General features: G+C 35.9%; 3 protein-coding genes across 3 annotated transcripts; all 3 read right to left on the bottom strand.

Annotated features, from left to right (window-relative positions):
- Nucleotides 1-1223: 1223 nt before the first annotated feature.
- Nucleotides 1224-2968, bottom strand: LOC116145164 (receptor-like protein 33). The gene is made up of 3 exons (XM_031430597.1): nucleotides 2818-2968; nucleotides 1962-2742; nucleotides 1224-1254 (listed from the first exon to the last, which is right to left on the bottom strand). Exons 1-3 carry the CDS (start codon nucleotides 2966-2968, stop codon nucleotides 1224-1226), a joined length of 963 nt encoding a protein of 320 aa, XP_031286457.1.
- Nucleotides 2969-11116: 8148 nt separating this feature from the next.
- LOC116145163 (receptor-like protein Cf-9 homolog) lies at nucleotides 11117-11713 on the bottom strand. The gene has a single exon (XM_031430596.1). The coding sequence runs from the start codon at nucleotides 11711-11713 to the stop codon at nucleotides 11117-11119; it is 597 nt and encodes a 198-aa protein (XP_031286456.1).
- Nucleotides 11714-15702: 3989 nt separating this feature from the next.
- LOC116145162 (alpha-1,3-arabinosyltransferase XAT3-like) lies at nucleotides 15703-16557 on the bottom strand. Its single transcript, XM_031430595.1, has one exon. The coding sequence runs from the start codon at nucleotides 16555-16557 to the stop codon at nucleotides 15703-15705; it is 855 nt and encodes a 284-aa protein (XP_031286455.1).
- Between the last annotated feature and the right edge of the window lie 7946 nt (nucleotides 16558-24503).

The following is a 24503-nucleotide window of genomic DNA, read 5'->3' as shown; positions in this document are numbered from 1 at the left end:
GAAAAAAGCAATGGTCATGGTAATGGGAAAGGAAATGGGAAAAGCAATGGTTAATGGTAATGGGGGTGGGAGTAGGAAAGGCAATGGTAATGGGAATGGGAATGGGCAAGGGAATGGTAATGGTAATGGGATGGGAAACGGAATGGAAAGGAAATGGTAATGGGAATAGGAAAGGCACTGGAAATGGTAATGGTAATGGGAATGCGAAAAGCAATGGGAATGAGAATGGGGAAGGGAAAAGTAATTGTAATGGGAACGAGAACGAGAACGAGAATGGGAATGGGAATGGAAAAAATTATAGAAAGCATAGACATTTTTGGCAATACTCTGCATCCTCAGGCCGGGACAAAAGATCTATTGAAGAAAATTGGTTCAACCGCAAGCTGCTTTGAATTACTAACTCAAATTTCTTTCCATTTCCAAGCTTCCCTATTTGTTCACAAAACCAGTCCAAGTGCAAATATATCTTACAAGATTCGATTTCACATGATTGAGTTTAACAAGGTCAATGTATATGATTCAGTTTGACAGAGCCAATGATCAACATAATTCTAGAACGTACAAATATAACAGCAAGCTAATAAAAATCAACTTTCGAAGAAAGTTTTAGTCGTGCATTAGTGAACTCAATCAAGTTTTCACCACCATAGTCTTAGTTGTGCACTAGCAAGGACTAGTGAATCAAATTAGTCTTGGTCATGAACTAGTAATAGTAAATCAATTTCTTTGAAAAAAGGGTTATTAGAAGATTTGGGTGTCCAACCTATAATGATAACTTATTATGTTTCTCCGAGAGTTCTGGGGCACACCCAGTAGAGTAGTATGCTTTTAGCCAACTGCTAATCCTTTGACAGCAAAATGTTTATTTGTGTTATTTTTCCCCATTGAGTGAATGAGATTAGCTAAGAATCAGTAATTCATGAGATTATCTAATTTAAAATATACATGAGAAGGATTATTAATGAATGATACTACATAGTCAACTCCGACATTTTATTTAGGGAAGTAGTAAAACATAACAATTGAATGCTTGCACTGAAAGACAACATAAGATAAAAGACAAGAAAAGAAAAAAGTTACTACATATTATCACCAACAAAAGAAAAGAACATTGGTTTTCTAGTTTGCAACTGTACTCAACCAACAGAACTTCTTGGATGCACTAACTTCATCTTCCTCCACGTTTGTTCTTCAGCCTTCTCCCCTTTCTTGGGTATCCTCCTTCAACTATCCTTATAACCCACTAAGGCTTTCCTGTTGAGAACACAAGATATCCCATTGTCACTGATATGAATTTCTTCAACCTCAATTCATATACTACCCCAAAACAACCACTTTTGACTCAACCTAGGCTAGGTTTTCTTCCAACTCCTTATGACCATTCGGCTATCACACTCCATACACCATTCGGCTTTTAATGTTTCCATCATGTAATTTTTGCTAGCGTAAATCCCTAATTTTTGTAAAGTCTATTTAAAGGCCACTTGATCATTTTGTAAAGGGACTTGAATATTGAAGTGAATAGTGCTTTGTCTTGAGAATTGTTTTCTCTTGTTTTCCTTTACCCAAGTTCGGCCAAACTTGGTGGTGGAGTGTCTATCAAGCTGGTGGAGTTTCCTTTAGGCTTGATTAATTCCTTGGTCATCTCTTATGTAAGTTGTTTTCCTTTAGTTTCAAGTTAACTCATTTTTCCGGATTTTGTTTTGCATGGTGTGTATGAATCCATTTGTGGTGCATCTGAACATAAATGACTTTGTGATTGACTGGAGTTTGATATAAGGAGTTGTTTTAAGTTATTTAATGGTTGTAAGTGTGTATGGAGTGTGATAGCCGAATGGTCATAAGGAGTTAGAAGAAAACCTAGCCTAGGTTGAGTCAAAAGTGGTTGTTTTGGGGTAGTATATGAATTGAGGTTGAAGAAATTCATATCAGTCACCCCTAATACCATTCCACATCCATACCATATCAACACCACTTTCCAACCGAATCCACTTGAAGACTCTGCATCATCTTCTAACGTTGAGGGTGGTTGTGGTGTCTCACTGTAAGTACCACATTTTTGTGACAAAGGAAATCCACACAATTCTAAATTCCCATCATATGAATTGTTTGAGAAGGTATCCAAGTGGTTGTCTTGAGGTATGGGTTCGCTAAGATGGTTTTGAGACAAATTTAGAACTTGAAGAAAACTTAAATTTGCCAACTGCCATGGAATTTTCCCAGTAAGCTTATTTGAAGAGAGGTCTAAGGATTCAAGAGCAATCGAATTTCCAAGCGAAGATGGGATACAACCTGATAGATTGTTATGAGAAAGATTGAGAAGACGAAGTGCATGAAGGTTTCCAATCACTCTCGGAATCTCTCCATGGAAGTAATTGTTTGAAAAATCAATGGTGGTGCAAGTAGTGATAACTCTCCCTAGTTGAATTTCATGCCCTTTCCATGTCAAGATAACAGAATCTTGATAATAATCTTCACCCATATATTCCAATTCCCTTTCATCTTCACCGACATCCATCATGGCTTCAAGGTTTTTGAAATACAGAGTAGGCAAAAAATTGCTGAAGCTGTTGTTTGAGAGATCAAAGATTCTCAACTTTGGAAAACACTTGTTTGTCTTGGAACAATCCCGTATAGAACCATAAAACTTATTGGAACAAAGAACCAAAACTCGTAGCTCTAGAAGATTTCCCAACCAATATGGGAATGTATCATTTATCTTCTTGTTTCCAAGATCCAGAACTTCAAATTTTGAACAATTGAGCAAAGATCATGGAACTGGTCCTTCCAACCCATTGTTGTTCAAGTTAAGGGTACTGTAATGATTTCCCTCTGCAAATGTTCCAGGAATGGAGCCATAAAACCTATTCTTCCGCAAATCCAACACACGAAGACTGCTAAAATTTCCCATGCACTCTGGAATTATACCACTTAACCTATTATTTGAAAGATCTAAAATTTCTACCATGCTCATATTACATGTCAAGTGAGGTATCTCCCCAGTCAATTCGTTGTTTGACAGGGAAAATAATCTCAAGTAAGGTGGTAGAATTGGAATTTGTCCTTGGAGCAAGTTGGAATGAAGGTCTAGAAGTTCCAATTTTTTCCATAGAAGTTGCTCCACGCTTGTCAGGTAGTTGTGAGAAAGATTTAACCAGCAAAAACGATCCTGACTAGTGTTCCACATTCAGTCGGGAATTTGACCATGGATTTTATTTGCAAAAAAAGATCCAGCGTATCTAAGAGGTCTAGGTTCTTAAGATACCTGGGAATTTACTTATGTTGCAAGAGGATAATAGCAAAATTTGAAGTTGGGGAAGGATGAATTGGCTATGAATTTCGTGCTCACAGATAAACTATTATGAGAAAGATCAAGGACTCTTAAGGTTTTTATTCTTTGCAAACATGTAAAGCTCTACAATTCCACTTAAATTGTTTGAAGAAAGAGAGATAATTTAGATCAAGCTCAAAGATTGAACTTGGAATTGAGCCAATTAATTGGTTGTCGCTGAGATCCATCTCCTTAAAAAATGGTAGATTAAATAATCAAGATGGTATTGTTTCACTGAGAGAGTTAGAAGATAATGAAATGGCAACTAAATTTTGAAGTCCGCCAGCAGAAGAAGGAATTTGACCAGATAATTGATTCCTTGAGAGGTCTAAATGGGAAAGTGGATGGAAATATCTGGAAATTCACTAACAAGATTTGACAGAAATGATCGGATGTGACCACCGAAGTTGTTACTTGAGAGACTCAAGTAAGTAAGTTGTGTAAGGTTGCCAAGCGACATAGGAATTGACCCCACTATATTGCAGTTAAGGAGACGCAAATGGTACAAAGACATGAGATCGCCGATTGAGTTAGGTAATTCCCCAGACAAACTCATATCAGAAACATCCATAAATTTAAGGGGGCTACTCCAGTTAACATTAGGAAAAGCACCTGTCAAGTTGAGGTTACCACTTAAACTAAGAAACTGCAGATTTGGTGAGCAAAAGATGTGGTCTAGGATGTTCCCCTGTAATCCACAATCATTAAGGCTCAAAGAATTCAGAGAATAAGACAGATTGGTCAAGAAACTAGGTACTATTGTAGACATATCCACAAAATCGAGAAAAAGTTTTGTTAGTTTGGTCAGATTGTGAACTAACCCTTGAAAAACAGTTGTTTCAAGGCTCACGAGGGAATTTACTTCCGAGGAAGATACTTCAAAAAAGAAATCAGATACAGAGAGGTCAAGAGAAACCAAATTAGACAAGTGGGAGATCTCAGTTGGAATTTTACCACTAAAGTTTGAATTGGAGAGGCTGAGGTGCGTCAAACTAGGTAATTGACTGAAATCAGAAGAAACTTGAGAGAGATTGAAATCATTGAAAGCAAGGTTGAGCCTTTGCAGATGATAAAGGAGAAAAACGCTACTGTTGGAAGGAATGTCGCCATGAAGCCACCCACAACTAAGGTCGAGTGCAATTACATGACCAGTTAAATTATCACAAGTGACACCATCCCATGAGCAGCAATCAGTATCCTCTTTCCAAGACATTGTTTTCCGATGAGAAGGACATCTTCCATCACAATATGGTGGGATCTCATTGAAAAAAAAAAGATCTTTCTCTAAACCAATCACAATAGTAGTTGGAAAGAAAATTCTCATAAGAAAAGTGTTGCTTAAATTGGAGCAATGCAATACTCTGGTCATAAGTGCAGAGTGTTGCGGAAGTTTGAGAATTTAAGAGAAATAATTGGAGGAAGAGAAGTTGATAAGTCAATGTTAGGCAACCCATCTTCTTTGCTTGTGAAATCTCAAGAACTGATACTGCTATAAATAGAAGAGAAATGGAGGGTCTGTACATAATAGACTAGATTGATAAATAATAAATAAAGAAAGAAAACAATTTAGCTGTACTCTCTTTCCTCCATTTTAACGTATCTCGAGAGAATTGGTGACAAGACTTCAATAATTTAATTAGAAGTCTTTGTGAAACCCCGTTTTTAATCCTAATACATATTACATATTTTGTGTGATTTTATTTTTATGGAAGGGGATTTCTGTTAGTTTTTAAAAGTTTTATTGGGAATGAAATTTGCAAGAAAAGGAAGCTGTTGGGTTTGCATGTAATAAGGGGCAAAATCTAGAGGTTTATTTGAAAGAAAAGCTGATAGGGGTTTAGCGGGATTACCTGTAATCTAGGGGCAGAAGCATAAATTTAGAAAGATTAAAAATATAAAAAAGAAAGAAAAGGGGCTGATTTTGGCCCAAATGAAGAAGAAGGAGACGAGAGCAGAGGGAGAAAGCGAGAGCAGAGCAGAAAAAGAAAAAGAAAGTAAAAAAAAGGGAGGCTGATTTTCGCCCAGATGAAGAAAAGAAGAAACGAAGAAGAGAGGGAATGGGTGCGGCTGAAAAATGGTAGAGTGAGAGAAGAAGAGTGGAGGAAAGTGCAGGGAGCTTCGGTTGTTAGAATGGTGAGTGGATCTAAACTGTTTTCCTAAAAAAAAAAAAAAAAAAAAAAAAAGACTTAAGCTTATGCCCTGCATGTTGATTCCTCTATATACCGTTCAATTGTTTTTGCAAAAATCCTTATGAGCATGATGTTTGTGAGTGGAATAGTAGAATTTTTCATAAAATCATGTTTTTAGTGAAAATTTCTATGTTTGTGCATAAATGCCTTAACTTCGAATTTATTTCAGTTTTGATATGGTTATATTCATCTTCTGTAAATTATCTTTGGCATGCATGTGAATGATGTTACATATCATGAAATTTGTAAGTAAGTGTGGACATGCATGTAAAATAATATGCCTATACCAATGTTGTTGAATGGAAAGCAGAATTTGTGTTTCTGCCGTTTGATTTGGTTGATGATTGTAATTCCAGCTAATTTTGGTAGGGTGGTTGTTTGGAAATTAATTGGTGGCAGTAATGTTGGAATGAAGGGTATGGAAATTATGGATTTTATATAATTGATTAATTTTGACAAGCATATGTGCATTTTTATGCATATTCACAATGTTTGATAGAAAAGAAATTATAGGAAGTAGTAGTGTGGATAGGGCAGCCGAATTTTGTGTGTTGACTGAAATTTGAGATTAATGCAATAGTTTTATATGGGTAGAGCATATATGTTGATCCTAAAGAACCAAGAGTTATTAAGTATGTTTTTGGTTATAAAAAGTTATGCTGTGAAATTCTGACAGCTTGAACTTCTGAAAATTTTATATATGTTGGGGTTGCAAATGAAGCTAAATTTCAGATATTTTGTTTTAGACTTATTAGAGATTGTTTGAAAATTTATTTCACCCCAAAATTCGAAGTATTGGATTTTTTTTAAAATTTTGAATTCTGCTATGAAATTCTGGAATTTCATGTTTTCTGTAGAGCATGCATTTTTAAGAACTGAAATAATGCACTTATACTTATCCAAATTGAGTTGTTTAAATTCTGGTGAACTATATGTGTCTAGTTTAATTCTGGAGAGTTTTATGAGGTTTAGATTAAGGGCTGAATTCTTATGAATTTTAAAAGCAGTAACCTCAATTCTGGAAACAGTTGGCAGATTTAAATGAGTTGAAAGAAAATTGTATTTTAAATAGTTATGATTCTGAAAGACTTGAAAATTACTGGATCAACATTATTTGTCTTGAATGCCCCATTGAAATTATAGCTTGATTTGGTGAGTGGATTAAACCAAATCTTCTTCCAAATCCTTAAATCCATGCTTGCATGTTAAATTGTGATTTATTTTAAATGTTTTGATGAAGTTTGGTATATAGAATTTATATGTATTCATGCTATATGAATAAAATGTTGCTGTTGAGAGTAGAGAATTGGTGTGAAATGTATACGGGTTGAGGTTCGTGATGTTGGTAGATGGTTTCTGGTAAAAAGAAAAAGAGAAGGGGTGCATTCTGTCAGTTTTGAAAGTATGTTTAAAACTTGCATTCTACCCCATTTTGCATGGAATTTCATACGTTTTGGCATGATTTGCTTTATATGAAATGTGGTATATATCTTATGATTAGTGTCGGACACATGCTACGGTAAAGTGATGTTAAAGGTAATTTTTAATCTAGGTTAAACTGTTAGTTTTAAAACATGTTTGGAAATTTCAATTTCACCCCTGGATGTGTTTTTGAATATTATGTCATATATGTATGATTATAAGCACTTACGAATATGCTCTTGATTACATGTTAATGATTATGCATGAGATTGTTATGGTGCTAAAAACCCTACGAAGTACCCATCCCCAGTTTTAGGCTCTTGCCCCGCGATGCAGGATTCCGCTGGGTATTGAGATATTGGTCTTCAGGCTCGCGCATGCGTATTGAGAGACTTAGTGCTTGCCTGGGCATTGAGCTTGTCCGCCAGGTATTGAGATGGTTTTCTTCAGGCTCTGCCCGAGCGATGATAGATCTTGCGGGTATGAGATGTTTTTCCAGCTCTGCTGTGTGTGGGATGCCCACCAGGTATCGAGATTTTTCCCCAGGGTACTAGTTGCGGTGAGGGTTTTCTGTTATAATATCATAATCAGTTTTAGAATGTTCAAAATCACATTCAGTTTGAGTATCAGTTAATAGTTTCGTTTTCAGTATATGATGGATAGTTTGCATTAGTTATATGAAACATTTGATGTTGTAGCATGATTATAGAAAACATTGTCTTAGAAGCATGAGCATTTACAGCATTCTTTAAGTTCTCATAAAAGAGTTTTCAATATTTAGTGATGAGCTAGGATTTCAGAAATTGTTGTCAGTTTAATTGATCAGATTATAATACTTAGAACAATTAGAAATGAGTTATGCATGCATACATGGATGATTAGCTGCACCATAAAAGAATGTTCATGGAATCATGTTGTTTTCTGTATTTTATAAGAACCATTGCATGCCATAATTTTGTTTGAAGAATGTTTTGCAAACTCTCCCTAACCCCCACTCAACGAGTATTTCAGCTCCACCTTTTTAGACCTTTTTCCTAGGTCACAGGAAGAGCTGTGCTAAGGAGTGATCTTCTCGAGGTTGGGCCCTTACGTCATCGACTCATCATGTGTGTAAAAATGTCATGCTTGTTACCGCTACGAATTAGTTTTATCCTTGTTTATCTCCTGTGTTGATTATAAAAGATATGAATATCTGACACCATCCATTTTGGATTTTATGAACGTACAAGTTAGCTTTCAGATTTTCAAATGTATATATATATATATATATAATATATATATATATATAATATATTATATATATATATATCTTATGTGTTTATGCTTTCAAAACGAGTCCAAGCGAATGTTTTTATGAAAAACGTATTTAGAATACAGGGTTTTAGATTCCCACACGGCACGTCTCGGCCGCCCGAGTCTCATAGGTGCGCCCGAAGCTTATGGGGTAGGGAGTCGAGGCGGGCCGTGTCAGTCTTGGTCTACAATATTCTCTATATAAATTGTTTACCCCAAGAGTATTGTGAAACTAACATGGGAAGTCATGGAACATGCTTTCATCATAATGTGAAACCACCAAGAAAACGTTCTGTAATTTTTCAAATTGAATATCAAGGATGACATTTGATGATTACAGATTTAGAAATTAAAGGATTCGCAATGTTGGATTATATGTAAAGCAGAGTGGAAGATTGAGTGGTTGTTACGGCTACGGCCCTGCATTGCAAGAAAACAGTGCATCTCACGAGAGAAGGGCATTCTGCTTTGATTTGCTTTGCAAGGGGATTCTATCATAACAATCTCTAATTAATGGAGATTGAGCTATGCCTCAGCATGTAAGGCATACACTAATTTTTATTTTGTTTAAAACTGTTAGAAAATTTCTTAGAAACGTGAGCTGGTTAGATGTATAAGTCAGTTACGTACTAAGAATATGACCATTTACATATGTAAGAATGATAACTTGTTCTTTAACTCTTGCAGTGTGGAACGGGCTACAAAACTTCTCCAATAATTTAATTAAATATTTTCCAAGATTGGAATTGTCATTTTCCTAGTGGTGCCAAAGCAACTAGAATATAGAATCCTATTACTAAACTTCATTGAGTTTCGTACTAAACTTCATTGAATCAAAAGAAACAATAAGTGGGGTTCTCCTGCCTCACAAAGTGGCGGAGAGACTTGAATCTGTGGCTAACCCGCGTCAAAAAGCAAATGCTTTTTCTCAGTCTTACACTATTTCATGATTGATCAGTCTTAGTCTTGGTCTTCGCTATATATGATTCATGGAAATATCATTCAGAACTCAAAACAATCATGTACCAACCCACCAAAGCCTCCTTTTTATTTCCCAATAACCAGAAAAAAGAAAAAGAAAAAACAATTAATGTCTGTGTTTAATGAAATAATGAAAATTAATTTTACTTTATAAAAGAATTGTTTTTTTTGGGCACTAAGAGTTGTTGCAATAGTTGAACACGGTTAATGAATAAACTTTTCAGAATAATATTATACATATTGGGAATTCAATTATTTTGGAAGAAAATAAACAGAAGAAACTAAAGCATGGCTTAAGTAAAGTAGTGCGCTGATATTCCCAGTGGAGTATTAATGGCAGTTGGCTAACAATGTTTTACTGATTTCAGAGTTTCTCAACTTAAATATTTTTTATCTTAATGACAGAAATAAAGTTAATGTATCTAGAGGAGGGATTGTGATATATGATGCAATGATAAGATTTATGGATATCATTGACAACTTCTTATGCTCCACAACCAGGCAATGTGGGATCCGATAGATACGGTTATAAGTAGAAGACAAATAGGGAGTCAAGGTTAGGTATAGCATCTCGCAGTATAGTCACTAGAGGTGGAACAAATGGGCCGGGTTAGGCGGGTCAACCCTCACCCGGTCCGCATTAGAGAAGGTTTAACCCAGACCGCCTTATAGGCGGGCCGAGTTGAACCCAACCCACATGCAACCCCCGGGCGGGTCGGGTTGCTATATGGCAACCTGCCAACCCGGCGGATTGGCTATTGTAAAAACAAATAGCAACCCGTCGGGTTGGCAAAAAAAATAAAAATAAAAATAAAAAATTAATTATTTTTTTCAAGTTTCTCCCATTTTTTTAATTCTTTTAATTAAACTATTATGATTGAATTCTTACAAATAATTTTACACAATAATATTAAACTATACTTCTAAATCATTAATATTAAAATGTATAAAACTTCATAATATTTGACACATTGTTATTATTATTTTTTATGGTACGTAAAATATAACGTAAAATATAAAAAAAATTAAATACTGAAGTCTTATTCTTAAATTTCCATGTCTTGTATAAAATGTAATTCATTCTTATGCTAAAATTTCATCAATTGAATGAGTAAATCTAATTTTTCTTATATTACAATTTTATTGTATTAAAATTGAATTAATATTTGAAATGTTAATAAAAAAAATTAATTTAATTGAATTATTGATATTTGAAAAGTTAACTAAAAACAATTACATTTATTCATTTATAAATCGTTAATTATTTATTTGAAAAGTTAACTAAATAAAACAAAAACAAAAAAAATCAAAAAATAGGGTTAACCCGGCCCAACCCGCAGCCTAACCCGACTGGTTAGGGTTGGCAGGCCGGGTTGGGCTAGCCATTACCCCAAAAATGGCAGGCCTAACCCGGCCTACCTTTGTTGGCAGGCGGGTTAGGAACAACCTGCCAAAAGAAGTAACCCGCCGCGGGCCGGACAAGTTACTTTTCCACCTCTAATAGTCACACTATTTACAAGGAAACAAAGTTGAAACAAAAGAAAAAAGAAACTGCAGAAAATTGTTGTGAGAGATTAGAAGTAAAGATGAAATTAATGTCTGTCTAAATAACAAGAAGAAGGTAACTAGGTAAGTCTTGGTCATGCATTAGTGGGGTGTATAGTGAACTCCATCAACTTTTGGTCACCAAAGTCTTGGTCATGCACTAGCGAGGACTAGTGCATCAAATTAGTCTTGGTCATGCACTGGTAATAGTAAATCAAATTATTAAAAAAAAGGGTTATTAGAAGATTTGGGTGTCCAACCTATAATGATAACTTATTATGTTTCTTAGTAAAAGGTAACTTGTTTCTCAAAGGGTTCTGGGGCACACCCAGTAGAGTATGCTTTTGGCCAACTGTTATTCCTGTGACAACAAAATGCTTATGAATGTAACATTTGAAGATAATGAGTTGAACCCTTTTAGTGTCACCATCACGAAATTGTGACAATAATTTTCACCCATATATTTCAATTTCCTTTCATCTGCACCAACATCCATCATGGCTTCAAGGTTTTTGAAATACCGAGCAGACAAAAAATCGATGAAGCTGTTGTTTGAGAGATCAAAGATTCTCAACTTTGGAAAGCACTTGTTTGTCTTGGAACAATCCCATATAGAACCATAAAACTTATTGGAATGAAGAACCAAAACTCGTAGCTCTAGAAGATTTCCCAACCAATATGGGAATGTATCATTTATCTTGTTGTTTCCAAGATCCAGAACTTCAAGTTTTGAACAATTGAGCAAAGATCGTGGAACTGGTCCTTCCAACCCATTGTCGTTCAAGTTAAGGATCCTGTAATGATTTCTCTCCGCAAATGTTCCAAGAATGGAGCCATAAAACCTATTCTTCCGCAAATCCAACACATGAAGACTGCTAAAATTTCCCATGCACTCTGGAATTATACCACTTAACATATTATTTGAAAGATCTAAAATTTCTACATAGCTCATATTACAGGTCAAGTGAGGTATCTCCCCAGTCAATTCGTCCTTTCATAGCAAAAATAATCTCAAGTAAGGCGGTGGAATTAGAATTGGTCCCTGGAGCAAGTTGGAATGAAGGTCTAGAAATTCCAAATTTTCCCATGGAAGTTGCTCTATGCTTGTCAGGTAGTTGTGGGAGAAAGACTTAACCAGTGCAAACTATCCTGACTAATGTTCCACATCCAGTTGGGAATTTGACCCTAGATTTTATTTTCAGAAAGATCTAGCATAACCAGATGGTCTAGGCTTCTTAAGATACTTGGGAATTCACTTATGTTGCAAGAGGATAACCCCAAAACATAAAGTTGTGGGAAGGATGAATTAGCTATGAATTTGGTACTCACAGATAAACTGTTATGAGAAAGATAAAGACACTTCAGGTTTTTAAGCTTTGAAAACATGTGAAAATCTACACTGCCACTTATAATGTTCGAAGAAAGTGAAAGAAAAGATAGATTCACAAGTTCAAAAATTGAGGTTGGAATTGTGCCTTGCAATCTATTACAATCTAAATGAATTGACCTCCAATGAACGACACGGAAACTCATCAATGCAACCGCTTAATTGATTAAAACTGAAGTCCATGAACTTCAACAGTGGCAGACTGAATAACCAAGATGGCATAGTACCATTAAGAGAGTTACTACATAAATCAATAAATTCTAAACTTGGAGGCCCACTTACATGACAAGAAATCGGACCATCTAGTCCATTATTTGACAAATCTAATGAAGAAAGTTGTTTCAGGTTGAAAAGAATATCAGGAATTGGACCAACCAATTGATTACTTAAGATATCTAATGAAGAAAGTTGTGTTAGGTTGGCAAAAAAACTTGGAATATTACCAGTGAAATTATTCCGTAAAAGATGTAACTCACGAAGCTTGTCAAGAAGTGAAAGAGATGATGGAATGTGTCCAAATGAGTAAGTTGTGAAAGATTGCCAAATGATGCAGGAATTGATCCAACAAGATTGCAATTATGAAGAATTAAATGGCTCAAAGAGATGAGATTGCTGAATGAATTAGGTAATTCTCTAGGTAAACTCATGTCAGAGACGTACAAAAACTTAAGGGGGCTACTCCAGTTAACTTTGGAAAATTACCGGTCAAGTTATAGTTACTTGTCAAATTAAATATCTCGAGATTTGGCAATCGGAAGATGTGATCTGGGAAACTCCCTTGCAATCTGCAATTCGGAGACTCAGAGAAATCAGAGATGAAGATAGATTCATCAGAGAACTGGGTACTATGCTGGACATGTCAACTGTATCAAGGGAAAGGTCTATCAACATGGTCAGTTTTGTACTAGCCTCTTCAAAACAGGTGTTTCAATTCTCACGCGACTATTCTCATCCTCCGGGTAGTAATAATTGTATGAGAGGTCAAGTGAAACCAATTTAGACAAATGGGAGATTTCAGATGGAATTTGACCATTAAAGTTTGAGCAGGAAAGATTAAGGTGTGTCAAACTGGGAAACAAACCAAAATTAGAAGAAATTTGAGAGAGATGGAAATCATTGAAAGCTAGATAGAGCCTTTGACAATTGAGGAGGGAAAAAGAGGGTAATGTTGGAAAGGATGTTGCCAGAAAGCCAGGTACTGCTAAGGTCGAGGGCAATCACATGACCCGTCACTGAATCACATTTGACTTCATCCCAAAAGCAACAATCATCATCCTCTTTCCAAGACATCATTTTTGGATAAGAAGGATTTGTATAAAATTCACACCGCATTACAGAAGAAGTGTTTTTGAAGGAAAAGAGTTGCTTGAAGTGAAGTAATGCAGAACTCATTATAAGAGCAGAGTGTTGCACTAGTTTGAGAATAGAAGAGCAATGATTTGAGGAAGAGAAGTTGAAAAGACCCTGTTAGATAACCCATATTTTCTGATGAAATCACAAGAACAGATATGATATAAATAGAAACGAATCCTGACAAAAATTGGCCCGTTCCCTTCTAACTACATTTGACTCCAAAAATTAACGTGACAAAAGAATTCTACTCAGATCTAGCGTTAATCAATTCACAAGTGAATTAGCAAGCAGCAGTGTCACAGGACTGGCATATTAAGTTTTCTCATATAGAGATTTTCATCATCCAACTAACATGTGGCCTTAAATGGAGAAAAACTAGGTGTGAAATTAATAAATCAACGGCTACCTACGTTTGAGGAGAATTAACTGAAATTTAAAGATTGGTTATATCTATAATTATGATACTCAACTATCCTGGCTAACAATTTTTGACTGATTTCAGAGTTTCTTAACCTAAATATTAATTTTCCCACATTTAATTCACTAGAAGATTAGTATGCAGGACATAACTTATTTTGCTCGGAAAGATTCTAAATCCTACCCACATGAGGCCTTGAATTGAATAAGATAAGGATTAAGGGACGTGGAAATTGATTTAGGATTGTGATATATGCTACGATGAAAAGATTTATTGATATGATTCACAATTTCTTATGCTTCAGGATGGATTTGTGCATTAATTATGAAATGGTTAAATATTGCATTCTGTCACATTCAATGAGGAGGACTGCAATAATTTACTACCAAGTCCTGGTCTTTCTTTAATTCCAAGAAATACCAGTAAGAATTTTCTATACTCCCATGGCAGCCAACCAAGGCTGTCTTAGTGTCTAGTATCAAGTTCTACATTGCATGTCGCACATATTCTTATTAGATTAAAAGTTCTGCAAAGATTATTATTAAACTTTCCCAACAGATACAGAAGGAATAATACTAAATATATTTTTTATGACGCATGAGTTTGTACATGAAGAGTCAGTGTACAGACTACAGAGTGTGTATACATAGTTATCACTCTTCTAAAATATATAGAACTTCAAACTTTTCCGGGAAACAGGACATAGCTCTTGCAATCGCTAACTTTTAGTTTTCTATATATTATAGAAATTCTAACCATCAAAATGTTAAATCTCCTATATTCCAAGTTCTTTTCTAAACTTATTGTTCAAGCTAAGGTACTTAAAATCCAACAAAAGAAACAGATGTTTATCAATGACCATCTGAACCAGAAAATTGCTATATTAAGATATGTTTGCTCAAAATCAATTTCTTGGTTGTAATCTCTACTATATAGTTTAAACTTGGATTCACCAACGCTTTATGCAGTCCACTTTCCCAGGGTTGATGTTTGTGATTGATGAGATAATAATAGCTCCATATTGTCGGCTGTACTCTGCCTTTCAGGACTTCGTTCTGATATCATGCCATTGATTCTTGATTATTAATATGAAGTTTGGAATCAGTTTCTTTCAGAGAAGAGATTTGTTGATCATAATCAAACCCTTAGTTAATTCTCTTTAATAATTTTACAAACCCTTTTTCATATATATAGTCCTGTTTCCAAGGCCTGGAATGGGTGAAACAACAGCAACGATGAGATAACTGTTGGTTTTTAGAGCTGGAGAATAGGAAGGAAAGAGGGCCAAAACAGACGTGAGAGAGAGCTGTAGAGAGAGAAAATCTGAACTGAAATTTTGCTCTGTTTTGCATTCAAAAAACAGAGGTAATTTATACACAAAGTCGGTCCACTGTATCACCTACTGCAGTGGATATTTTACAAGTTTGAATTTAAACTAAACACATACAACTAATACAAGTACAAGCATTTCAAATACGTTCCTTAATCAAAGTTGAATTCACCTAAACACATCACTAATGAACGTCACAAAAGTCTTTCAAACAGTGACCAAAAACCTGCAGCTTCACGCACAGCAACATTTCAAACCGTGGCGCCAAAATCTTGCAACTCCCACCGTCTGTTGACTTCATCATTTCCAGCAAGATATCATCATCTTCAACAATAACAATAAGTTGTTTCTAATCCCTATTTATTATTCAATTAATAAATTGCTCTACAACAAATTCTTTATCTGCCAAATGAAATTACAAAACATCATCTCCATCTTCATACAAGCAATCATTCAATTCAGAGAACTCAAGTCACTTGAGTCTTCAATGAGTTGTTTTGCTTGAACAAGAGTCTCTCTAAACCTCTCTACATTAATCTTCAAATTCTGTTCATCAATATACACAGCCCTGGCAGCTTGGTAGCCCTTGGCTAATATAGATTGAGGATCAGTAACAACTACATGATCTTTCCCATAAGTCTGAAAAAGAGTGCTTTCTTCTGGTTCAATCTTGTACTCCAAGTATTTCACACCCATTTCTCTTGCTGGTTCACCAAAGTAGTTAGTTGAAGCCCAGTCCAACCCAAGTGGCACCACCTGCACGGCGACCGCACCCTCTGGCAAAAACACTTCATTTGTCATGCCAGCACCATGAGCTCCCACCAGGACACTACATGAGTTCAGTAGCTCAGAAAACTTGTTCAAATTTGACATCCTGTTAGGCCTTGTCACCACAACTTCAAATCCCAATTCCTCCATCATAACTACCATTTCATCTTCATTTACAAACCTTCTTGTCTTTGCCCTGGATATCAAAATCAGAACTGGCTTTTCTCTCTTTATTTCAAAAACATTTCTGTGTTTCAGATTGTATGTTTGTGCTAGAAAGTGCTTGAAGTCAAACATTGAGTACCCGCCTGGAATATCAGTTCTATTAAGGGCTAAAAGGCCATGGAATTTGAGGCCTATCACAGCTCCAGGAAAGCAATGAACACTACCATTTATGCCGGATTTATGAGTCATACCCGCGACAAACCGGCTTAAAATTCTGCTGTATTTGTTCACCCACCAGCCTATATCGGTGATGACAAACTTTAGGTTGTCGAAAAATGGCGCGAAGTGATGAACAAGGAATGATAGTTCATCCATTTCATGAAACAAGTTTCCTGTAAGCCTCCGGAGGAGAAAACTAAAACTGGGACATTGTGATTGAAATTACAGCAGGTAAATTAGTTTCTTCATTAACTAGCACTGATGTAACAGGTGCAATGGATTTGTAGTTGGATATGGCTTGAATTCTTCGGCTAATTTGAGATTGCGAAGAGGGAATGTAAACTGTCAAGTTCTTGTTGTCATCCAACTTCTTTGTTTGCAATACATAATTCAGAGTAAAGGTCAGAGTGGCAAGCAAATCCTGTTGTATCAACTGAATCCGGTCGTCGCCTGTATGCAGATTCAAACACTTAGCCAAAGAAAAAACATTCAGTCAGATGAAGAAATGAAGTACCTCTAACAAGTCTTCTTAATGGAAAATCAAAAGAGTAATTTGCTAAAATCTTCACGATCAGACATTTTGCTGCTGAGACTACTTCCAACCTGTAGCTTCCCTTCACAAATTAATGACTCTAAAATCAGCCATTAGTTAACAAACAATATGCTCAGCAATGAAAATGATGAAACTTACAGGCCTCAAAAGGGGTCCAATCTGAAGAGAAAACTGAAGCATAAAGCCAAGCAAGAAGAGGAAAAGCCATTGAAGAGCTTGCACAAAGCACAAGCCTATTTTGCTCCTTACCCATTATTGATTGATGAAACTAATCCAAATTAATCAACTTTGTAGCGTTTATTAGCAAGATTAAATTGATTAGCTCTTGTTTGCGTGAACATTTGTAATTATTCTTTAAAATTTATTCAAGATTTTGACATGGACATCCCAGCTGTATTGATGAGTCATTTTCTGGTGAGTTTTCATGAGAAATCATTTGTATGAATTATTTATTTATCGGTTGTTGGGATTTGATTCTTAATTGCTAACAATTCAATTCAAACTTATCAGCAGCCTCTTCTACAGCTTCATCGTCCTCTGGTGGCCTTATATAAGCGTTTGAGACTTCTTTTATTTGGACTTTATTTTGCCCATATGACCTTTATTTTATTTGGTTGTTAAGAGTCAAAACACAAACCTTTTTTTTTTTATGTTCATTTCTGTAGAGACGTAGTTGATTTTTGCCTTTTACATATAAGAATATGAATACTTGATTTGAGGACCCAATCAATGATTTTTTTTGTAAAATGAAATAAACTAATGAATTTTATATTTTTAAAAGATTTCAAACCCTAATTTATGAAATATTTTAAAATTTCTCATTAATTTTTTTTTTTTTTTTTTTTTGGGGTGGGGTGGGGGGCCAATGATATTTTTTAATGTCACCCATCGACACCCCTTTTCGGGATCAATCTGTTTTGGACCTGACTTACAGCCCATTACTGAATGACAGAGGACTGCAAGCTGCAATCCAATATAAAGGCGTGTGGCCAATTCAAATTACTTGGGCTCACATGAGACTTGTATTTATCCATATATTTCGAAAACTACATTCAACTTCAACCTCACATTTTGTATCATCAATTATCGAAATAGTTAAATCAACCCCCACGGGATTGGCGAAGGTTTGTTCTCTTCCTTAAGTTTTTTGGTTCAAACTTTAGGGTCACCTACCACAATAACATTGTAGCTTACTTGGTCATTTGAGCTTGTAAAGTGTTCAATAGACTTCAGAGATTAGTTAAAGTACGTGTAAACTGGCCCGAACACTCTGGTTAATGAAAAAAATAGTTAAACCCTATGATATTTTTAATGTCACCCATCAACACCGACTTTTCAGGAATCAATCTAGTTTTGGACCTAGACTTATAGCCCATTACTGAATGACTAGAGGACATGCAAGCTGCAATCCAATATAAAAAGGCCCATTGGGGCCAACTCAAATTACTTGGGCTCACATGAGACTTGTATTTATCCATATATTTCAAAAAACTACATTCAACTTCAACCTCACATTTTGTATCATCAATTATCGAAATAGTTAAATCAACCCCCACGGGATTGGCGAAGGTTTGTTCTCTTCCTTAAGTTTTTTGGTTCAAACTTTAGGGTCACGTACCACAATAACATTGTAGCTTACTTGGTCATTTGAGCTTGTAAAGTGTTCAATAGACTTCAGAAATTAGTTAAAGTGCGTGTAAACTGGCCCGAACACTCTGGTTAATGAAAAAAATAGTTAAACCCTATGAGATTGATTATAAATATCAAGCATTTCAACGATTTTGAAGATCAAAGGAGGGTTTTTTAATTAACTCTAAAAATATATAAGAAAGAATTGAGTCAAAACGACGGTATAAACAACGATAAATACTCTTAAGTTAGATAGAAGACAAACCAGTGAAAGGCATTGACAGACATCAGAAAATGGCAAGCTTTTCAAAGGAAAAGAAATTAAGAAAGAAATAAGTGATGTAATGGGTGGCCACATATGTTAAAGCAAAACCAAGAACCAATCTGTTGTTTAGGTTCGGGGCTCAAATGGTGGTCTCTATATGAAAATGCCACAAGAATATTGATGGGACAATAATTAAAAAGCAAGATAAGGATCTCTGTATTCTGTAAATGCAAGCTTGCAGGGCCTCATGGACCCCCACAAGCACAAGCCGTAAGACACAAGTTGGAATTTTCTAACTTCAAAGAAAGAATGTGCTATTTGTATGCAGTCAATTACCACCATACATAGAAATGAGAAAAAGGGTATCAACTTTTTGTCAACAAAAGAAAAAGAAGAAAAGAGGACAAAATCTAAGATAAACCTGTATCTGCAACAAGCACAATGTATGCAACTATTCCAAGCACACCAACAAGACTAGTTGATGCAAATACTACTTTCCAGCACATCACTGAAACTAGCTGATGGCAAAACCTTTGAAGGAGATAATTTTATTAGCATAGTGATGTCTAGTATAACCGGAGTGGTTAGTAAAAATTCTGTTAGGTGAAAGCTCTGTTAGATACAATGTATATAAGTTACCATCAATGATAAATAAGCCAAAACTTAAAAGAAAAGGGAGGAGGCAAAGAATTATAGGATAAAAGGCCAGCTAGATATCAAGATTTAATACTCCAAATTTAGTGTCAAGCATAGATATGTTGCTTGTGAGAGATTGATGTGTGTGTTCAATGTATCTTCTACTGTTCTTATAATAGACAGAGAATATGGCATCTTAACAAGCCAAAAGTTCTTTTTTTTCTTTTAATAACTAAGGTACTGGGCACAAGCACCAGTCGAGCCTATCTAATTTTCAAGGTCATTGAACATCTTATAAACCTAATGAACTNACAGGATTCTGTAATTCCAATTCAACCTACGGTAGTCAATGCAAAGGCTTTTATGTGGCTGAAATGATGGGTTTTAGAATATTCAACATAGCCTAGCGTGGTGGAATTAAACCCAAATTGGGGAATTCAAATCCAGGAACTTGATAATGAGGTTGAGGTTACTCTTCCTACACCTAGAAACTCGGTGTCTCTAGAGCGGAATAAAGAGGTGCAACCTGTCATATCAAGGAAAAATATACTAGAAGTAGATGATACTGCTAGTGATGCTGGAAGCAGCAATAGAAGGAAACTAATCGGATATAAATCTGTACAAATTCCAGTATATGAAGATGAAACTCCAAGCACGAAAATGATGATGATTCATGAAATGCATTGTCATGCGATAGTTCAGGGAACTATTGACACTTGCATTCGTGCTAAACTATGTTTTCCAGAATATATATGAGGAATATACTTTGGATATTCTTGTAGACACAGAAGCAACCAAATGTATTGCAAGGAAGCAATGTTTTCCACAGGAACTTTGGAAATTATTGGAAATACCAATCCTAAATACGGTTGCCAATGGAAGTCAAAGTTTGATCACGGATGTGGTAGAAAACATGGTTGTATTGTTAAACGAGAAAAAATTCACTCTAAGGGAAGTCCTAATAGTAGATTACTTATAGGTAGATTTTATTCTCGGAAATAGCTTTCTGCAAGGTCAAGCAGAAGTTAGGCCATTTACTCAGGATAACGACAATATTATCCTTGGAGGTCATAAAATCCCTATTCTTGCTAAGCCTGAAGTTTCAAAGGTCAGGAATGGTTTTAGACTGGTAAAACTAAGGCAAAAAGTAGATCACATTATTTTCCAAATTTTGGAAAAGGAAAAATGGTGGTTGAAAACTTTTGAAGTAGAAGGAGCGGATGAGGCTTGTAATGTTTTCTTTCAAAGATTATATCCTAGTTATTATATAGACCGGATCGCATGAGATATATCACAGGAGGATGAACCCTCTGGTGCATGTCTTAAGAGCACGGATAAATTCACGCCTAAGGAAAAAAATCTTGAAGGTTGAAAACAAGAGCCAAAAGAACTCTTTAAGGATTGAGGAACTTGTAAAATCCTTTAAAGAGGAACTTTCTCCATGCTTTAATGATCAACCATTAAAGTTATGGCAAATGAACGGTATATATGCTTCGCTTGAATTAAGGAAGAAGGATCATACGATTACTACCAAATCCTATCCTTATACACCTGATGCAGAGGAGGAATTTAGTAAGCAAATATCGGAATTGCTGGAAAAGCAATTGATACGTGCCAGTAAAAGTCCACACTCTTCGCCAACATTCATGGTTATGAATAGAGTTGAGCAGGAAAGAGGTAAAGCGCGGATGGTTATCGATTATAGGCAGTTGAATGAGAAAACCATTGATGATACCTATAAGAGACCAAATAAATCAACTTGTTTGAATAAAGCTAGGTTTGGAAAAATCTTCTTCAAATTCGATATAAAGTCAGGATTCTGGAAGATCAGAATGGCGGAGTCAAGCATTCCTTTGACGGCTTTCACCTGTCTGAAAGGATTATTTAAATGGATGATTCTACCTTTTGGACTTAAGCAGGCACCATCAATATTCCAGAGGATTATGGATACAGTTTTTGGAGACTTATCTAACTTTTGTGTAGTCTATATTGATGATGTTTTGGTTTTTAGTAAAACCAAGGAAGAACATGTAAATCATCTTAGACTGGTAAGCAAAAGGTTCCTTGATAATGGAATGATTCTATCTGAAAGAAAGGTAGAATGGTTTAAGAACAAGGTAAGGTTCTTAGGCCTTGAGATAGGTGAAGGAGGTATTCAACTCCAAGAACATATCTCGAAGAAATTGCTGGATTTTCTAGATGTGATGGAAGATAAACACATGTTACAGCAATTTCTTGGATTAACCAATTACATGTGCGAGTATGTTCCTAATCTCGCTAATGTAATCAATGGCTTAATGCTTAAGCTTAGTGACAAAGTGCCCTAGACTTGGACACTTGAAGACACTAATTGTGTTAAGCGGACTAAGGCCTTCACAAAACAATTAAAACCTTTAAAACTCCTAGAAGACGAAGATAGGCTAATAATAGAAAATGATGCATCTCATTTGTATTGGGGAGGAGTGCTTAAGGCTAAGGGTACTGATAATATTGAACGAATTGTTCGATATGCGTCAGGAAAATTCTCTCCTACTGAGATAAATGATCATGTTCATGAAAATGAAGCTTTAGCAGCGAAAGAATGTATTGACCGATTTCATAATCGGTCAAGAATTTACTTTAAGGATAGACTCCAAATATTTAAAAACTTTTATGAAACTATCTTTAAAAGATGACAAAGCTAGATTAATCAAATGGCAGATTTGATTTGTAGATTATAGAATCAAATTTGAATATATTTCTGGTAAATCTAATTTTATTGCTGACTTTTTGTCCAGACATTTCTTTGAAGAATTGCAGGATAATGGCAGACAAGAAGGAAACTGGAAGTCACTTCTCATGCTCCAAGTGTAAACAACGAGGACACTTGAGGAGGAATTGGCCTTTGAGGATTACTTTGACTTCAAAGGAAACTGCAAAGAAGGAAAAAACTATGGATAAGTAGGTAATCTCTACTTCTAAGCAGGTTACTGTGGTAAAATAGGTTAAAGAAAGAAATAGTCGAGATTATGACTCTGATACTTCGGAAAGAAGAAACCCAAAATTTCAATGATTGAAGGGTGAAACTTCTACGAAGGAAATTACTTCTGTAAAGGAGGATACTCCTAAGAAGGAAAAAACTCAGAAGAAAGCAATAGTTTGCTGGTCTTGTAAGCAGAAAGGACATGAACAGGCTAATTGTCCATTGCCAAAGACAAAGACTCCTGAGGAATCATCGTCAGGCGCTGCAAGTGTGGTGACTCCACACACTCCACAAAGAAAGGGGTTAATTGACGTAGATATTTGTGAGAGGTTTAGCTTTCTAAAAGGCTTGAGGTTAACTTTAGCTAGTCAAACACTCTGGGAGGATCTAGAAACCCAAATTAGGACCGCGATGGCGACAGGATAAGGGGAAGTACACCTGCAGAAGTGTTTAGAAAAGCTAGCAAAAAGGTTAGCATGGCTGGAAGCTGACAAGCTATTTTATGAGGATGAGGAGTTTAAAGGAATTGCCTCACTTTATGAAATAGGAGTTCAAAAAATCAAGGTAATGAGAAAATGTCATTTATTCAACATGGTGAATGTCTTCTGGTGGCTTTATTATAAGTTGTTTGAGACCTCTTGAATCTGAACTTTATTTTTCCCATGACCTTATAGTATTATTTGATTATATTATTCTTTATATTCATTTCTGTAGAGACAGTAGTTGATTTTTGGCTTTTATATAATAAGAAGCAATACTTGATTTGAGGACCCAATCACTGACATTTTTTTTGTAAACTGAAATAAACAAATTGAATTCTATATTTTTAAAAGATTTCAAACACTAATTAATGCCATATTTTAAAATTTCTCATTAATTTTTTAATTATAATTTTTTTTTAATTTTGTCATGAATATTTTTATTATGTCAACCATCAACACCGACTTCTCGAGGATCAATCTAGTCTTGGACCTAGACTTACAACCCATTAGCGAATGCAAACCAATATAAAAGGCCCATTGAGCCTAACTCAAATGCTTTGGGCTCACATGAGACTTGTATTTATCCATATATTTCGAAAAATTGTATTCACCTTCAACCTCACCTTCTGGATCGTCAAATTCAAATGGGCTCCGTCAAATTCATGCATTAGTGTGGTGTATACTTTTGTTGTTTATCCCATTTCTTGAAAGGTCCCTTGAGTAGAAAGATGATTTAATAATTGAATGGCACTCCTGTTGACTTAAAGTTTTTTAAGTCTTTCGATGAGAGAAAAATCCAAACAATAGATAGATTGGCTAAATCTTTCAATCTTTTCCAGGAAGTTGCCTACTGCTATGCCTACACGTCTCTAGGACAACTGGAGTTCTGCCTCAAGTGCCCACCTTTGCTTCTCAGAGGATTCCCATAGCTACGCCCTGTCCTGTTCTACCCGCAAGGCCCGCTCGGAGTTCGCTCGTAGCTCCAGCTCTTTCTTGCCAGCCTCCTTGGTGAGTCTGGCCACTATCCTTTGAAGCTCTTTAACTTCTTCTCCCCTCTTCTCCAGCTCAGCCTTCTGGAAATCAACCATACAAAGCGCAGCATTCCTCTCCACAAATATTGGTCTGAATGATGGCTAAGTTCATATCTGTCTGTGCAGCTTCTAAGTCCTGTTTCAGCCGCATGTTCTCTTCCCTCAGCCCGACGAGCCCCTCAGCAGCTCCCAATTAAGTCTTTGCTCGGCCAGGTGCATGGCGAGCAGGGACTGCATAGTGAAGGGAATAGGGGGTCAAATTCCTTTTCATTAAAAAAAATGTAACAAGGGAAATATAAGAAAGTCCTCAACGAGGACAAACCCTAGTACCTGGCTTTGCAGTTGAAACGCCATGGTCATCAGGTCTACGGTGTTGGATGCCATGAACTACTCAAAAGCTTTTGCGAGCTAGCACTCTAGCAAGGTGAACATCACTGGCTGCAAATGCTTCAGGAGTTGCCCCATAGAGTCAAGCACGGGCGTGCTTGTGCCCGCAACAGGTGGCGTCTCACCCACTGGCTCCTTGCCCGCTCTCCTCACAGGA

The sequence above is a fragment of the Pistacia vera genome, unplaced genomic scaffold, assembly GCF_008641045.1.
Source record: "Pistacia vera cultivar Batoury unplaced genomic scaffold, PisVer_v2 Contig460, whole genome shotgun sequence".
NCBI lineage: Eukaryota > Viridiplantae > Streptophyta > Magnoliopsida > Sapindales > Anacardiaceae > Pistacia > Pistacia vera.
This window is presented reverse-complemented; position numbering and strand designations above follow the sequence as displayed.